The sequence below is a fragment of the Dendrobates tinctorius genome, unplaced genomic scaffold (assembly GCF_039654945.1).
Source record: "Dendrobates tinctorius isolate UK_male_01 unplaced genomic scaffold, ASM3965494v1 ptg000162l, whole genome shotgun sequence".
Classification (NCBI taxonomy): Eukaryota; Metazoa; Chordata; class Amphibia; order Anura; family Dendrobatidae; genus Dendrobates; species Dendrobates tinctorius.
In genome coordinates this window covers 22,000,288-22,017,371 of record NW_027361829.1, presented here as the reverse complement: position 1 = coordinate 22,017,371, position 17,084 = coordinate 22,000,288, and the positions used below count along the sequence as shown (strand labels likewise).

The 17,084-nt window shown below is 43.6% G+C and overlaps 1 protein-coding gene and 1 long non-coding RNA gene across 2 annotated transcripts in view; one reads left to right on the top strand and one right to left on the bottom strand.

Moving 5' to 3' along the window:
- ITGA9 (integrin subunit alpha 9) overlaps nt 1–17,084 on the top strand; it is a 711,654-nt gene that overhangs the window by 206,846 nt on the left and 487,724 nt on the right. Inside the window, exon 8 of the mRNA XM_073549890.1 lies at nt 9,507–9,575. Within this exon, the coding sequence (XP_073405991.1) occupies nt 9,507–9,575 (69 nt within the window). The remainder of the gene's footprint in view (nt 1–9,506; nt 9,576–17,084) is intronic.
- LOC141052657 (uncharacterized) overlaps nt 1–17,084 on the bottom strand; it is a 64,026-nt gene that overhangs the window by 18,659 nt on the left and 28,283 nt on the right. The gene's annotated exons all lie outside the window — the stretch shown is intronic.

The following is a 17,084-nucleotide window of genomic DNA, read 5'->3' as shown; positions in this document are numbered from 1 at the left end:
ATGACTGAAAGCCTGAGGCTGCTGGGAGGAATACATTTCAGCGGGGCTTTCAGTGTGGGTGCTGATCAGCTTTAGATCACGATTAACCAGCAAATTAACCCTATAACTGCAGGTTAATAGCACTTTTTTACATGACAGGTTCCCTTAAATCATAAAGATCCCATTTCTGCTTTTCCAATCTCTGCTCTGAATCCACTCCTGTGTCTCCATTCAATGTCAGCAAGCAGTTAATCCTGAATGCTATCTATGTGTTTTCAACTCTGCAAGCTTATATCTGGTAACCAGCTTTTCCAATCTCTGCTCTGAATCCACTCCTGTGTCTCCATTCAATGTCAGCAAGCAGTTAATCCTGAATGCTATCTATGTGTTTTCAACTCTGCAAGCTTATATCTGGTAACCAGCTTTTCCAATCTCTGCTCTGAATCCACTCCTGTGTCTCCATTCAATGTCAGCAAGCAGTTAATCCTGAATGCTATCTATGTGTTTTCAACTCTGCAAGCTTATATCTGGTAACCAGCTTTTCCAATCTCTGCTCTGAATCCACTCCTGTGTCTCCATTCAATGTCAGCAAGCAGTTAATCCTGAATGCTATCTATGTGTTTTCAACTCTGCAAGCTTATATCTGGTAACCAGCTTTTCCAATCTCTGCTCTGAATCCACTCCTGTGTCTCCATTCAATGTCAGCAAGCAGTTAATCCTGAATGCTATCTATGTGTTTTCAACTCTGCAAGCTTATATCTGGTATATAGTTTTTTTCAACTTACTCTGCTTGTCCCCTTATGTTGTGAGGTCAAGAAACTTTCCAAAGTGCTTTATGATCCATGTAGTGCTGGACATGTGTTTATTTGACCACAACATTTTATTGGGTCCTGGTGTCTCAATTTAGTGTGATTGATTAACGAGCAGAGAGAGCCACAAAAAAAAAACAAAAAAAAACAAAAACTTAGCCTTAACCTCCTATATATTCAGACCTAGCTAGGGGGAGCATTTATGCAGGGGTGGCATTTATGCACATGTAATCTAAGTACATGTATCAAAGTACTTCTGGCAGTTATAACATGGTAGTTAGACAGGGCAGGAGACAGGTAAGACATTTATATACATCTACTCTCTGTACATTTGGAGTACAACAAATATATACCATATGCATTTGTGTAATTTATATCCTGGCCGCTGCATTCACACACATCCACCGCCCTGACATTAACTCTCCACACTCCATCCATATTGGCCCCTCGCTTCTTTCCTCTCCTATGTATAGCACTCTTTTCACATTGTTAAATTGCACAGATCCAGCCAGTCCCACCATTCAACACCAGAGACGCTCTCACAAATCACTTAACCATCTGCTCACTCTTTCTATCCTCCTTCTCCTAGTTGCAGGAGACATTGCTCCCAACCCTGGTCCCCCATGTTATAGAAAGTCAAACCCCCCCACTGCTACACTCAGAAACCCCTCTAATCTTATTAATATTCCCTGCATGCCATCTGTCTCTCTTAATTGTGCACTTTGGAATTCTCGCTCAGTGTGTAACAAACTCTCCTTCATTCATGACTTCTTCCTTTCTAATTCTCTTAACCTCCTGGCTCTTACTGAAACCTGGATCCAGCAGTCAGATACTACCGCTGCTGCTGCTCTTTCATACGGGGGGGCTACACTTCTCTCATACCCCAAGATCAGACAATAGAGCTGGTGGAGGCGTTGGTCTGCTCCTATCACCAAAATGTACCTTTCAGGTTATCCCTCAAGTACCCTCACTTGTCTTCCCTTCTTTTGAGGTCCATGCCGTCAGACTCTACACCCCCTTCCCCATGCGAGTGGCGGTGGTGTATCGTCCTCCCGGCCCCTCCCATCAGTTCCTGGATCATTTTGCCACTTGGCTTCCACATTTTCTCTCCTGTGACATCCCTACCCTCATCATGGGAGATTTCAACATCCCCATTGCTCTTCCCCTCTCCCCATCTGCTACTCACCTTTTATCTCTAACCTCCTCATTTGGCCTTTCGCAGCTTACTAATTCTCCAACGCATGAAGACGGAAACTCCCTCGACTTGGTCTTCTCTCGGCTTTGTGCAGTGGATGATTTTGCAAACTCCCCTCTCCCGCTCTCTGACCACAATCTTCTTTCATTCTCTATAAAGAACTGCCAGGCTGCTCAGGTCACCCCCACTGTCCAGACTTATAGAAACATACAGGCCATTAACACCCAGAAACTTCTGAAGAACTTGCAGTCTTCATTGGCCCCTATCTCCTCCCTCTCATGTCCTGATTCTGCATTGAAGCATTACAATGAAACACTTCAAAGTGCCCTGGATGAATTTGCACCCCCTATAAATAGAACACCACAACGCAGACGGCGACAACCCTGGCACACGGTGCAAACACGTTTCCTGCAGCGGTGCTCCAGGTGCGCCGAACGTCTGTGGAGAAAATCCAATCTACACGAAGATTTCATCCATTTTAAGTTTATGCTTAGAACATACAACACTGCCCTTCACCTCTCCAAACAAACCTATTTCAACACCCTCATCATCTCACTGTCCAATAACCCGAAACGTCTCTTTGACACTTTTCATTCTCTACTCAATCAAAGAGTACAGGCCCCAACCACGGAGCTCCGAGCTGACGATCTGGCCAATTACTTCAAAGAAAAAATTGACCAGATCCGACAGGAAATTATCTCCAAATCCCCTCATACCATGCACTGTCCTCCCTCCCCCACTGCATCTAACTCACTCTCTGATTTTGAACCAGTCACAGAAGAAGAAGTAAGCAGGCTCCTTGCATCTTCTCGCCCAACTACTTGCACCAGTGACCCATTTCCGTCACATCTCCTCCAGTCCCTTTCCGCTGCTGTCACCCCTCACCTAACTAAAATATTTAACCTCTCTCTCTCTTCTGGTATTTTTCCCTCCTCATTTAAGCATGCCATCATACATCCACTACTTAAAAAACCATCCCTCGACCAAAACTGTGCCGCTAACTATAGACCTGTCTCTAATCTTCCCTTCATCTCTAAACTCCTGGAACGCCTGGTCCACTCCCGTCTTATCCGCTATCTCTCAGAAAACTCTGTTCTCGACCCTCTCCAATCCGGTTTCCGCTCTTTACACTCCACTGAAACTGCCCTCACTAAAGTCTCTAATGATCTGCTAACAGCTAAATCAAATGGTCATTACTCCATGCTAATTCTCTTGGATCTCTCTGCAGCATTCGACACTGTGGATCATCAGCTCCTCCTCACTATGCTCCATTCCATTGGCCTCAAGGACACCGTTCTCTCCTGGTTCTCCTCCTATCTCTCCGACCGCTCCTTTACTGTTTCTTTTGCCGGTTCCTCCTCCTCTCACCTTCCCCTTACTGTTGGGGTTCCTCAAGGATCGGTTCTAGGCCCCCTCCTCTTTTCCTTGTACACTGCCCCTATTGGTCAAACAATCAGTAGATTTGGTTTCCAGTACCATCTCTATGCTGATGACACCCAATTATACGCTTCTTCTCCTGACATCACGCCAGCCTTTCTAGAAAACACTGGCGATTGTCTAAACGCTGTGTCTAATATCATGTCCTCACTGTATCTGAAACTGAACCTGTCAAAGACTGAACTCCTTGTGTTTCCTCCCGCTACTAATGTACCTACACCCGACATTGCCATTTCCGTGTGTGGTTCCACTATTACTCCCCAGCAACATGCCCGCTGTCTTGGGGTCATACTTGATTCCGAGCTTTCCTTTGCCCCCCACATTCGATCACTGGCTCGCTCTTGTCATCTGCACCTCAAAAACATTTCTAGAATTCGACCTTTTCTTACTTTTGACTCTGCAAAAACTCTTACTGTTTCTCTTATTCATTCTCGTCTCGACTATTGTAACTCTCTTCTAATCGGTCTCCCTCTTACCAAACTCTCCCCTCTCCAATCTGTCTTGAATGCTGCAGCCAGGATCATATTCCTCACCAATCGTTACACCGATGCCTCTACCTTGTGCCAGTCATTACACTGGCTACCCATCCACTCCAGAATTCAGTATAAACTTATTACCCTCACCCACAAAGCCCTCCATGGCTCAGCACCACCCTACATCTCCTCCCTTGTTTCAGTATACCACCCTACCCGCGCCCTCTGTTCTGCTGATGACCTGAGGTTAGTATCCTCAATAGTCAGAACCTCCCACTCCCGTCTCCAAGACTTTACACGTGCCGCGCCAATTCTTTGGAATGCACTTCCCAGGTCAATACGATTAGTCCCCAATCCCCACAATTTTAAGTGTGTCCTGAAAACGCATTTATTCAGACTGGCCTATCGCCTCAACACATTAACCTAACCTATCCCTGTGTGGCAGAGCCAAAAGTTTTACCATAACCAGGTTCCCAGCATCATGTTCCCACATGCTTTATGCATCCATTAGCCCTCTGTGTCTGTACTGTTACACACTTAACATTATGGCTGGTCCATACAATACAATCAGGGCAACTGTTACCACCCACCTTTCGTGTCTACCTCTTTCCTCATAGACTGTAAGCTTGCGAGCAGGGCCCTCACTCCTCTTGGTATTTGTTATAATCTACTGTATGTGATTATTGTTATGCTGTAATGTCTATTGTCTGTACAAATCCCCTCTGAAATGTAAAGTGCTGCGGAATATGTCGGCGCTATAAAAATAAAATTTATTATTATTATTATTATTATTATTATTATTATTATTTCTGAAGAATTTTAGCCCACCCTGTCACAAAATGACATGTTAAAATTATTTTAATGATCTTCTCGTTAGCTCAGGAAAAGTGTTAAAGAGTACAAGGCAGCTGATATCACTTTAATTGCATTTAAAGTGTAAAAGCACTTTATACTTTAAAAGGGGGCTAGTGCTTGAAATCATTATCTTCTTCTGTTAACCATGGTTACTTTCAAAGAAACACATGCAGTCATCATTGCTTTGCATCCAAAGGGCTTTGCAGGCAAAGATATTGCTGCTTCTAAGATTGCTCCTAAATCAACCATTTATTGGATCATTAAGACATTTGTTTTTTTCACTTAAAAAAAAGCCTGTGCGGCATTGAAACGTGTTGTGAATAAAAAGCCTTTTCCTCATCGTCATGTCTGAAGAATTTATTTACTCCAGCAGCACAGTCCACGTAAGTTTTCATCCAGCTTGATCAAATATCTCCTGAAGGATTTATCCATCAGCCACAGGGCAGCAGCAGCTGTTTTTCTTCATGCCTACATAGGAGTTGTGCTTGTGACAACTCCAGCAGGTGAGAGTAACCAGCTCTCTCCTACTCTCCATCCATAAGGTATCACCCTGTTGGGCGCTCTGTTTCCCAGTTCTAAATTTACACACAATGAGGACAAGGCAGCTGATGTCACTCTAATTCTGATTAAAGTATAAAAACAGACTTGTTGCTTTAAAAGGGGACTGGTGCTTGAAATATTGCCTTCTTCTGTTAATCCTGGTTACTTCCAAAGAAACTTGTGCAGTCTTCCTCACTTTGTATCAAAAAGGCTTTACAGGCAAGGACATTGCTGCTTGTAAGATTGCCCCTAAATCAACCATTTATTAGATCATCAAGAACCTCAAAGAGAGGCTCACAGGCCGTGAAGAAAGCTTCAAGGAACCCAAGAAGCTTCGGCAAATGCCAGAACGATCTCCTTAAGATGATCCAGCTATGGGATCAGTTCAACACCAGTACAGAGCTTGTTAAAGAGTGGCAGCAGGCAGGTGTCAGTTCATTTGCATGCACTGTGAAGAAATGGTATCTGAACATCTGAAAAGCAACTTCTTCCAATGATCCAGACACAATTTGGTGGTGAACAATGCTTTTTTTTCCATCATGATGTAACATCATGTCACAAGGAAAAAGTGAGAACTAAGTAGCTCGGAGGATAGGCTGCCACCAGTCCAGTCAGGGTCTGGCTCAGAAGCTCATATCCAGCATTCCAAAGTGAATTATTGAGTCTTTGCATAAACTTGATATATTTGTCAATAAAAGTGTAAAAACTTATGAAAAGCTTACAATTGTATTTCAGTAACCATAGAAACAACTGACTACAAGATCTAAAAACACACTGAAAGCAAACTTTGTGGAAACAAAAATGTATGTCTTTCTCAACATTTTTGGCCATGACTGTACATTGTACAGAATAAGAGGAACATAAACCAGCACAGTGTACATTCAAGTGTTATGAATATGATCCTTGATAAATGTGTAATGAGCATTGCCAAAAATCTTGTGAGTTGACTGATCCAGTCCACATCACTCACTGCTCTTCCTTATATACTGTATAACCCATAGAAAATAAAGTTTGGGAACATACACTGAGCACTTGCAGACAAAGCAGTTTGGCTCTGGATTGCTAAACGTATGCATAATTTATGTTGTAAATTAAATACATGAAATCGGAAGGAAATGCTGCAGGTTGTTGTCCATGTGTTCCTTCCTTAATCTTAATGTCTTTTATGAGATCAGTCGTAAGCATGACCAGCTTCCAAGTATAATGGACAACCTTTGTAAAAGTGAAAGAACATGCTGCAGGAATTCATGGCGTGCTGAACTATTCTGTCAAAGTTCACATCCATGCAATAATTAGACTGTCTGGTCACAATGTACAGTGGAAGAGATAGTGTACAGACAGACATTTACAGAGGCCATTTCCAAAAAGGAGTCACTTTGGGGGCTTCCTGCTGCTTAAGCAAATGTCACTTGAAACTTTCAGACTGCTTATGAGGTATTGCCCTATGTGGGAGAAATTGCGTAACAAATTGTAAGATCCATTTCATTTTCTCTTATTATCCCTTGGGAAAATGAAAAATTTGGTACTAAAACATTTTAGTGGAAAAAAATGACTTGCTCGCTTCATCAGGTGTATAATTAATTGCTTGAGGGATGGGTGTAGTTTCCAACATGGGGTCACTATAGATTTGTTTTTCTATCCTGGGGCTCTGCAAATCCCATCTGCAAACTGTTTCCTGCAAAATCTGCATTTCAAAATCCAATTTGCTCTCCTTGCCTTCCAAGCTCTGCCATGTGCTATAACATTTGGAGTGTTACCATGATTGGGAGAAAATACGTTACAAATTGTGAAGTCCATTTTCTATTCTTACCCCTTGTAAAATAAAAATGTGGGGCTATAGTGACATTTCAGTGGAAAAAAAGCATAGTTTTTAATTTTCACAGATCAATGTTATAAAATTCCATGGCGTAACCAAGGGTTCAAAATGCTCACCAACAAAAAATATTTGTGGGACATGTTATCACTATAGCTCATTTATCACTGTAGCTGCCCATCCTGTATCATTGGAAATCCTGTGATTACTTCTAAACTTGAGTTTATAAAGTATCTAAATGATCAGAATGCATATGGAAGAGTAAAAGGCAACCTGACCATGATCAGTTTTCTAATGACTGGGTCAGTTGGTCCTTGTTTCGGGACTCATCACGATTTCAAACATGATTAACAATCCCATTGTGGGTACTATGGAAATGTATGACATTCATGTACGAGCACATGGAGAGGAGTGTAGAGATACCTCTGCCTCCCTCTTCCCAACCACAACCTCCTTTTTGCTCTTTTTCTCTTTTCCAGTCTGTACTTCTTTCTTCTTTTAGTGTAATGTTTTTGTCATGTTAGGAATTGTTTGAATTATTCCTTATTACTTTTAAATATTGCTTTATTGCCACATTTAGGCTAGTTTCACACTTGCTTTTTTTTGCAGCGCGTTTTTCCCGCAAAAAAACGCATTGAAAAAACGCATACATAAGCATACAACTGCTGCGTTTTTTTCAAGCATTTTTATGAGCATGCATGAAAAAAACGCAGCGTTTTTATGCGTTTGTATGCGTTTTTAGCGCGTTTTTACCGCGTTTGCGTTTTTTTCCAACATTTTTAGGTGGCCCCTCACACTACCCAAACCATGACTTTACTAACCCTAACCCTGACCCTAACCCTAACCCTAACCCTGACCCTAACCCTAACCCTAACCCTGACCCTAACCCTTAACCAAATCATACTTAACCCTAACCCAAACCCTAAACCCTAACTAACCCTAACCCTAACCCTAACCCTGACCCTAACCCTAACCCTAACCCTGACCCTAACCCTAACCCTAACCCTAACCCTGACCCTAACCCTTAACAAAACCATACTTAACCCTAATCCTGACCCTAACCCTGACCCTAACCCTTAACCAAACCATACTAAACCCTAACCCTGACCCAAAACCCAACCCTAACCCTGACCCTGACCCTAACCCTAACCCTAAACCCCCTTAACTAACCCTAACTCTAACTCAAACCCCTAAATTCCATGGTTAAAAAAAAAAAACGCATATGCAAAAAAACGCTTACATGAGCATGCCAGTGCGCACATATGCGCATCCATAGGCTATAATGGCCCTTTTTAGCGCAAAACATGCGCATATGTGCGCATGCGCTTTTTTGCAGGGCCAAAAAATGCAACATGATGCGTCTGGAAAATCCAATCGCACACCCCAAAAAAACGCAGCGCATGAAAATCGCATACATGCGCTTACAAGCGCGCAAGTATGCGCACCCATGTTAAAGATAGGGGAAAAAACGCATGCGCAGGTTAGCGTTTTTTTCCAGCGCTAAAAAACGCAAATGTGAAACCAGCCTTAGAACTGATGCCAGCTTTTAAGTGACTTTATATACAGTATATGCCTTATATACTGTACTTTTGGCTATTAGACTATTAGTGATCAATGATCTGTATTCCTTTGTCTTAATATGTATACACAATATTGGACATTTATTACTATATTCACATGATTAAATATGTTTCCTAGTAAAACTTGATTCAACCACAAAATGCTCACCACACTCTTGGTGTGGTTTCTGCTTCTGCATCATAAGGGAATACAAAGGCATAAGGGCGTATAAAGTTTATTCCAGCCAATTTACCCTCCAAAAAATCAAATAGCGCTCTTTCTCTTCTTTGCCCTATTGTGTTGCCAAACACTACATTTCCGACCCTTATTTAAGATTCAAAGTGGTGTAGGAGATACAAATTTTCAAGGCCCCTGCACATTTATAAGATTATCTCAGCACAGGAATGTTTTTTTAACACATCCAATTGTGAAAATTATTATTATTCCTAGATCTATTATTTAAAATTGACTTTAAAACCACTTTAAATCTTAAAGTCCGCACTTCAATTGCATCTCAGTTGTTTCATTTTAAAATAAAAAATAGTGGCATGCAGAGCCCAAATCACGAAGATTCAGTCACTGTCCAAATATTTCTGGACCTAATTGTACATGTATAATGCAATTAGATTATTTATTTATAACACAGTAAAAGAAATGTCATGCGACAAACCCTTATACAATATAACAGTATTTTGAAATTCAAAATGTTGCTCCGACCTTACATGTGCCCACAAACAGAAAAATGTCAATCACGTGTGAGGAAGATAAAAAAATGTTCAAAAGTTGTTATGTAACTATGGTGCGAGGGTGAAGAAAAGTAAAAAAAACTACATCTCATTTTTTAGGTCTACATCTTCAGACCAGATAGAGCATCTGGATCACTTGTTAGGATTTTTCAAGCTTTGGGGAAAAAGGTGAGTATTCTGATTATTTTCTGGGTTTTTTCTACAATCATTTATATTCATTCTATTAAGCTTACATTCCTGATTATTGCTAATTCATAATGTGATAATACTGGTATTCTGCAATATGACTGGCAGTAGGCAATATTAAAATGTATTCTTGGCAGGATTAGCCAATGATCTAATGAGTAAAGATGAGCGAATATTATCAGGTATCAGAGTCTGGGACAGCATTTACAGCTTTCTATTGAACGTCACAGTAAGATGAGGTGGATGAGGGATCGGTGTGGGGCCCCATTGCTGGTTCTCTGATACCACAAGCAACACCTCTACCTACTTTCATGCTGAGCCATACTCAGGTGGCACAAATATCATTTTTGTAGACTACCATTGTCAGAAAAATTTAAGGATAGTAACACGGGTTAGTTGAGTCCAAGGAAGTGGAGGACTGACGGTCTCAGAGGCCTACTGCTACAGGCAACATGCATGAAGGAGACCCAACCAGGAGTCTACACATTTTAGAAAAATTAGTGGCAGACACTAACAAAGTGTCATCAATTGCAATAAAGTAGAATTAGTATAGCGGGGACCGACACCTCTTCCACTACAGCTAACCCAGCAGATGGAGACTGTAACGGGCAAGGTGGTGGAATCAGTGTTCTGTATCCCTCTGAAAGCCTGGAAGGGACATAACTAGGTGGTCTACCAAATCCCTACTTAAACAAGTGGCAGCAGGTGAAAACTGTGACCCAAGGAGGTACAAAGAGGTGGCACTAGGTGCTAGTCCATGGATGACCTACATAATGTGGCAGCTGACTCCCTACAGCTGCTACGGTCCAAAGGAGGAATGAAAAATGCAGACAGGCACTGTAGGGACTCTGGAACCACGGGTGCAGATGGGACTGGCTGAGGAACAGAAAAGCACTGGCAGGTGCGGTCTGGACTGTCTGATGGACAAAAGAGCGCAGTCAGGTACGAGCAGATGGGTACAGAGTAGACAAGCAGACAAGCGGACCTGGGGAACCTGATAACTAGTAAGTATGCAATGCAAACTAGCAACGAAGCTCAGGCACCTCCATATTGGAGAAGAAGCCTTAAATAGAAGGTGTTGTCCAGCTATAGGTTATGAATACCTTAGGTTGATGCGGGCGGTCCCTTTAAGAGGGAGGGAGCGCGCGAGTGTGCTCTCTAAGCATAGTTTCCGGTCCTACAACTGAACCTTGGTGGACACCGCCACATAAGGGATGAGATGAGGAGGTGGTGTGTGAGTGGGAGACACTGAATGTCTTGTCTGTTAGGTACGAGGAGATCCAACAAAGGGCCAAGTCTGTAATGTCAACAGATCCGAAAGTATGTAGTAAGAGGGAATGGTCCACTGTGTCAAAGACAGATGCCAGGTCCAGAAGAAGGAGGAAGACAAACTTACGTCACTTTCATTTTGCAGCTAGTAGGTTGTTGGTGACTTTAGTCAGGGCAGTTTCAGTGGAATGGTGTGGTCTGAAGTCAGATTGTACGCTGTCAAAGAGGGAGCAAGATGAGAGGTGGGAGGACAGTTCAAAATGGACATGTTGTCCCAGTAGTTTGGTGGCATAGGGGAGAACTGATATGGGGCGATAGGTAAACACAGAGGATAGGTCAATGGTGGGCTTTTTGAGAATGGGTGTCATCGAGGTATGTTTCAATCAGGATGGAAGACACCAGTTGTTAGAGACAGATTGAAGAGGTGGTTTATGCTTGTGATGAAGACTGTGGTAAAGTTTGGGATGACGTGGTATGTTATTGTGTCAAGTTCACAGGTGGTGAAGCAAAGAATTCAGCTGAGATTAGAGGAGAGGGAGGGGAACTGGTGGAAGTTGGATTGACTTCCACCAGAGGGATGAGAAGTCGGTTTGTTTTGCTGCAGTCAAAATTTGCACAGCATTTTTACAACTTCTGTTACTGGACGGGCAATTCTGCTCCCTTTCTTTGGCAGCCATTCAGCGGTACGCTTTGTATATGAGGGCCAGAAATAACATGTACTCCATTAGATGGCAAGCGCTGCACCAAGTGGCCTCTGCTCCTCTTCCTCCACCTTAACATCACACACAGTACAGTCCCCAATTAACCTTTTTTTCCCTCACATCACAACTCTCCAAGCGTCCAACTGGCTGTTGGGAATCACAGATGTCTGCAGATCTCTTCACACATTGTATGCCATGGGCATAGGAAGTGTACTTTAAAGAGTCACAGAGTCAGGAGAAGGAAATCATCTGCACCGATGGCCAAATTTTTTCTCACTTTGATCCATGGCCTAACAAAGTTTTGTCCAAGCATAAACCAAACCCTCGCAAACAGACGTTAACCCCGTTGGGTGAAGATGATCCATTTGTGACGAGACTCAGATATTTGAATCACCTGCGGTCTGTACTGTGCTGTCAAGGCAGGAGGAGAAGGAGGGTAACTCTCAGGGTGAGGAGTGAGAGAACTGAGAGGATGACGATAAGGTAGTAGATCACGCTTGGTGTAAACCCAAAGGCATGCAGGCGAGTAGCTCAGCAAAGGAGGAGTAAGACAAGATTACGTAGACAAAGAGTTATGTAACTACGACAACCAATGCATCTTGAGGCCTAACTCTTGCAGTGGACAGCAGCGTTCAAGGTTTTGTAGTTGGCTATGTTGGGGTTTTTTTTCAGACCGGAAAAAACCTAAAAAATCATGTTAGCTGTCAAATTTTTTGAAAAAAGACCTAGCAGAGTAAAAAAAAATTAAATAATTTTGGTACTACGTGTATGAACTGGAACATGCGCGATCAGCATACGTTAATCTGGGTATGTCATTGTGCTGAAATGCAGACTAGCGGGTCTCGCCAACCACCGTCCACCCCATCAACCGCATGTTCTGATTCTTCCTCCTACCTCACCGTGGCAAGTGTTGTCACACAGGCCGAAGAACCTCCACTTGTTTACCCCCTACAGTTGGGGTGATTGAGAGCCTGTTAGCTAATACATACATGTCTGCTGTTTTTGACTGATTTTACATACCAAGCACACACCATCTTTCTCAGTCCACTGTAACATCTCTACCTGTACCTCTCACAGTCCAGCAGCTTGTCGTGTTCACCCTACTCCACCCTGTGTCCGCACAGCAGCAAACCCTTGTTTGTGCAGTTGTGCTCACGTTAAAGATTCTTTACTCCTACACATGGCAATGTTAACAGCTTGAATTTCACCATCTTCAATCCACTAATAATAATAACCTTTATTTATATATCACAAACACATTACGCATAGCTTTACGAGTCAACAGTTCATATAAATAGACAAAAGTTACCAAGTTTAAGATAATCAAACAATTCAAGCAAAAATAGCTTACAGTCTACAATGAGATGGGGGTGGCACCAATTATAGGGAATTATTTACAATGATGGTACTACCATCTTGAGGAAACAGGGGGGTAGATAAAAGGCTGCATGAGTCTTATGGGTATGGTTGAGTTTGATGGTGAAGTATGTTCAGAGAAGTAGAGAATAAGATATATATATATATATACACATGTGTATATATATATATATATATATATGCGACTTTGATTAGGGAACGTGACAAGCAGCCCTAAACAGATGTATTTTTAAGGAGCACCTAAAAATGTCTAAGTTGTGGTTATACTCCTAATTTCATGGGGGACAAAAGGTAAGAGGTGAGTTATCTAGGTAGGAGAATGAAATGTACAAAGTTCAGATTAGGGATGTTACCGCCTTTGTGTGTCTCAGAGTTTGAAAGTTGTGAAAGGCCAGGAGAATTAGCTAGATATAGAAGCTGGGATGCAGTTAGGGAGGTGGAGCCGTTGAAGTCTCCCAGGATAAGGGTTGTCAATCCTGAGGACATGAAGTGTGGCCGCAACGCATAAAAGTGGTCAAGGAAGTGGGTGGGTGAGCCTGGGGACCGGTATATGCCTGCTATTCTGAAGGAAAGGAGTTGGAACACCCTGATGTATGAACCTCAAAAGAAAAATGACATCCAATTGACCTGCATTTATTTATTGGGTTAAAAACAGGTTTGTTGTTGGCAGCGAGGAGTGTAGGGTTATTGTGAAAGTTAGCAGTGAATGTACAGTGGAATATACGCATATTCCATGTGTTGTGATCTGGATGTGGATAAGCCGTACGCTCACTATTACTTTTCTGAGAACTAATTATTGTTAACTGCCTGCGGCCTCCTCGGATGATTCGTTGCCCAATTGTGTCATTGTCTGGACAGTAGGGGCCAGCTGAGAGCTATTCGCTACTAAGATCACAGCGCTTGTTTCTGTATGACTCATGGCCTGTAATCTCTGTGATTATTGCATGGCCACTCCAATCTGTTGGCCACGGAAATTCAGCCTTTCCATCTTGTGGATACAGACGGTTTCCAAAAGCTGATGGCCGTCGCAGTCCCCCCAATACCAGTTGCCCAGTCTCCATTACTTCTCTAAGAAAGAAGTGCATATGGCTGTAGGGGCAGTCGGGGAAGGGGCTACTCCACAAGTCTTGCAGTCCCCAAGACTTGCAGGGCGCTCGGGGATGGAGAAATAAACCACAACACACCATAAGATGGATAACTAAACTACTGGACAACAGGGGTTGAAGAAGTAAACTACTAAACAGCTAGTTTGTAGAACTAAACCAATACACACCATACGATGTATAACTAAAATAATAGATATCAGGGGTTGGAGAACTAAACTACTAAGCAGCTGTGGTTGCCGAACTAAACAAATTAACACCAGAACATGGACAACTAAACTAATAGACAACAGGGATTGGAGAACTAATCTACTAAACAGCTTGGGTTGGAGAACTGAACTAGTACACACCAGGGGATGGAGATCTAAAGCAGTAGACACCAAGGTGTCACTAGACACCAGGTCTTGGAATCCCCAGGGCTTGGGGAACAAACCTCTATATGTAACAGTTCCTACAGTGCTTATCTTTCCTCCACCTCCTGTAGGGCCTCCACCTGCGTCCTCAACTGCTGCCTTAGTTAAACACACGTTACAACACTGCAGAAAGAATCCCTCGCCCACCTACGTACTGCACAACCAGGGCTCACTGTAATCAGGCAGTGTTTACAATAATATGCCTTGGAGATCGCAGTCATACAGATCAACAGTTTTGGACAGCTATCCATGCCGAGTTTGAGCAATGGCTGTCTACAGTCAACCTGGAGCCAGGGAAGGCCGTGTGTGATAATGGAGCAAACCTATTAGTGGCCCTACGCAGGGCCAACCCTACACACGTGCGTTGCATGGTTCGCACCCTCAACCCGATGGTACAGCAATTCCTATGCCACTATCCCATCCTTGATGCACTGCTGCAGAAACTACTGTCATGCTGACTTCCACCATTCCACTACAGTTGGAAACGAGATCTTTTGGACTACCGGTTAACCAGCTGATATGCGATATGACCACCCCGTGGAATAAAACTATGCACATGTTGCAGTGACTGTGGCAGTAGCGCCGAGACCTGGTGCAGGATGACATTTTCCATAGCCTAAGCCGCGGAGACACCATCACATGTTTCTCATTGCAAGCAATGACCAGCCAGGTCTTTCCCCGGGAAGGAACAACCACGGGAAGGGCAGTCTCCAATGAAGGAAACCACCTATGCCAAAACATGGTATCCATCCACAGACAGCTGTTTCGGGGTATTGCCCCTCATCAGTGTGGAGTAGGAAACTGGCTGGTAGGAGCAATGCCTAGTAAAAGACTGTGAAAAAGGAGGATGAATGAACTCATGGAGATCAACATCCAACACTGCGGAGACACCATCACGTGTTTCTCAACGCAGTGATTCTAGTCTTTTACTAGGCATTGCTCCTACCAGCCAGTTTCCTACTCCACACTGATGAGGGGCAATACCCCGAAACAGCTGTCTGTGGATGGATACCTTGTTTTGGCATAGGTGGTTTCCTTCATTGGAGACTGCCCTTCCCGTGGTTGTTCCTTCCCGGGGAAAGACCTGGCTGGTCATTGCTTGCGTTGAGAAACATGTGATGGTGTCTCCGCGGCTTATGTTTTGCATATTTCCCATAAGGGATGGGGGCAGTGCTCTAGAATCACTGCGTTGAGAAACACGTGATGGTGTCTCCGCAGTGTTGGATGTTGATCTCCATGAGTTCATTCATCCTCCTTTTTCACAGTCTTTTACTAGGCATTGCTCCTACCAGCCAGTTTCCTACTCCACACTGATGAGGGGCAATGCCCCGAAACAGCTGTCTGTGGATGGATACCATGTTTTGGCATAGGTGGTTTCCTTCATTGGAGACTGCCCTTCCCGTGGTTGTTCCTTCCCGGGGAAAGACCTGGCTGGTCATTGCTTGCGTTGAGAAACATGTGATGGTGTCTCCGCAGCTTATGTTTTGCATATTTCCCATAAGGGATGGGGGCAGTGCTCTAGAATCACTGCGTTGAGAAACACGTGATGGTGTCTCCGCAGTGTTGGATGTTGATCTCCATGAGTTCATTCATCCTCCTTTTTCACAGTCTTTTACTAGGCATTGCTCCTACCAGCCAGTTTCCTACTCCACACTGATGAGGGGCAATACCCCGAAACAGCTGTCTGTGGATGGATACCATGTTTTGGCATAGGTGGTTTCCTTCATTGGAGACTGCCCTTCCCGTGGTTGTTCCTTCCCGGGGAAAGACCTGGCTGGTCATTGCTTGCGTTGAGAAACATGTGATGGTGTCTCCGCGGCTTACGTTTTGCATATTTCCCATAAGGGATGGGGGCAGTGCTCTAGAATCACTGCGTTGAGAAACACGTGATGGTGTCTCCGCAGTGTTGGATGTTGATCTCCATGAGTTCATTCATCCTCCTTTTTCACAGTCTTTTACTAGGCATTGCTCCTACCAGCCAGTTTCCTACTCCACACTGATGAGGGGCAATACCCCGAAACAGCTGTCTGTGGATGGATACCATGTTTTGGCATAGGTGGTTTCCTTCATTGGAGACTGCCCTTCCTGTGGTTGTTCTTTCCCGGGGAAAGACCTGGCTGGTCATTGCTTGCGTTGAGAAACATGTGATGGTGTCTCCGCGGCTTATGTTTTGCATATTTCCCATAAGGGATGGGGGCAGTGCTCTAGAATCACTGCGTTGAGAAACACGTGATGGTGTCTCCGCAGTGTTGGATGTTGATCTCCATGAGTTCATTCATCCTCCTTTTTCACAGTCTTTTACTAGGCATTGCTCCTACCAGCCAGTTTCCTACTCCACACTGATGAGGGGCAATACCCCGAAACAGCTGTCTGTGGATGATACCATGTTTTGGCATAGGTGGTTTCCTTCATTGGAGACTGCCCTTCCCGTGGTTGTTCCTTCCCGGGGAAAGACCTGGCTGGTCATAGCTTGCGTTGAGAAACATGTGATGGTGTCTCTGCAGCTTATGTTTTGCATATTTCCCATAAGGGATGGGGGCAGTGCTCTAGAATCACTGCGTTGAGAAACACGTGATGGTGTCTCCGCAGTGTTGGATGTTGATCTCCATGAGTTCATTCATCCTCCTT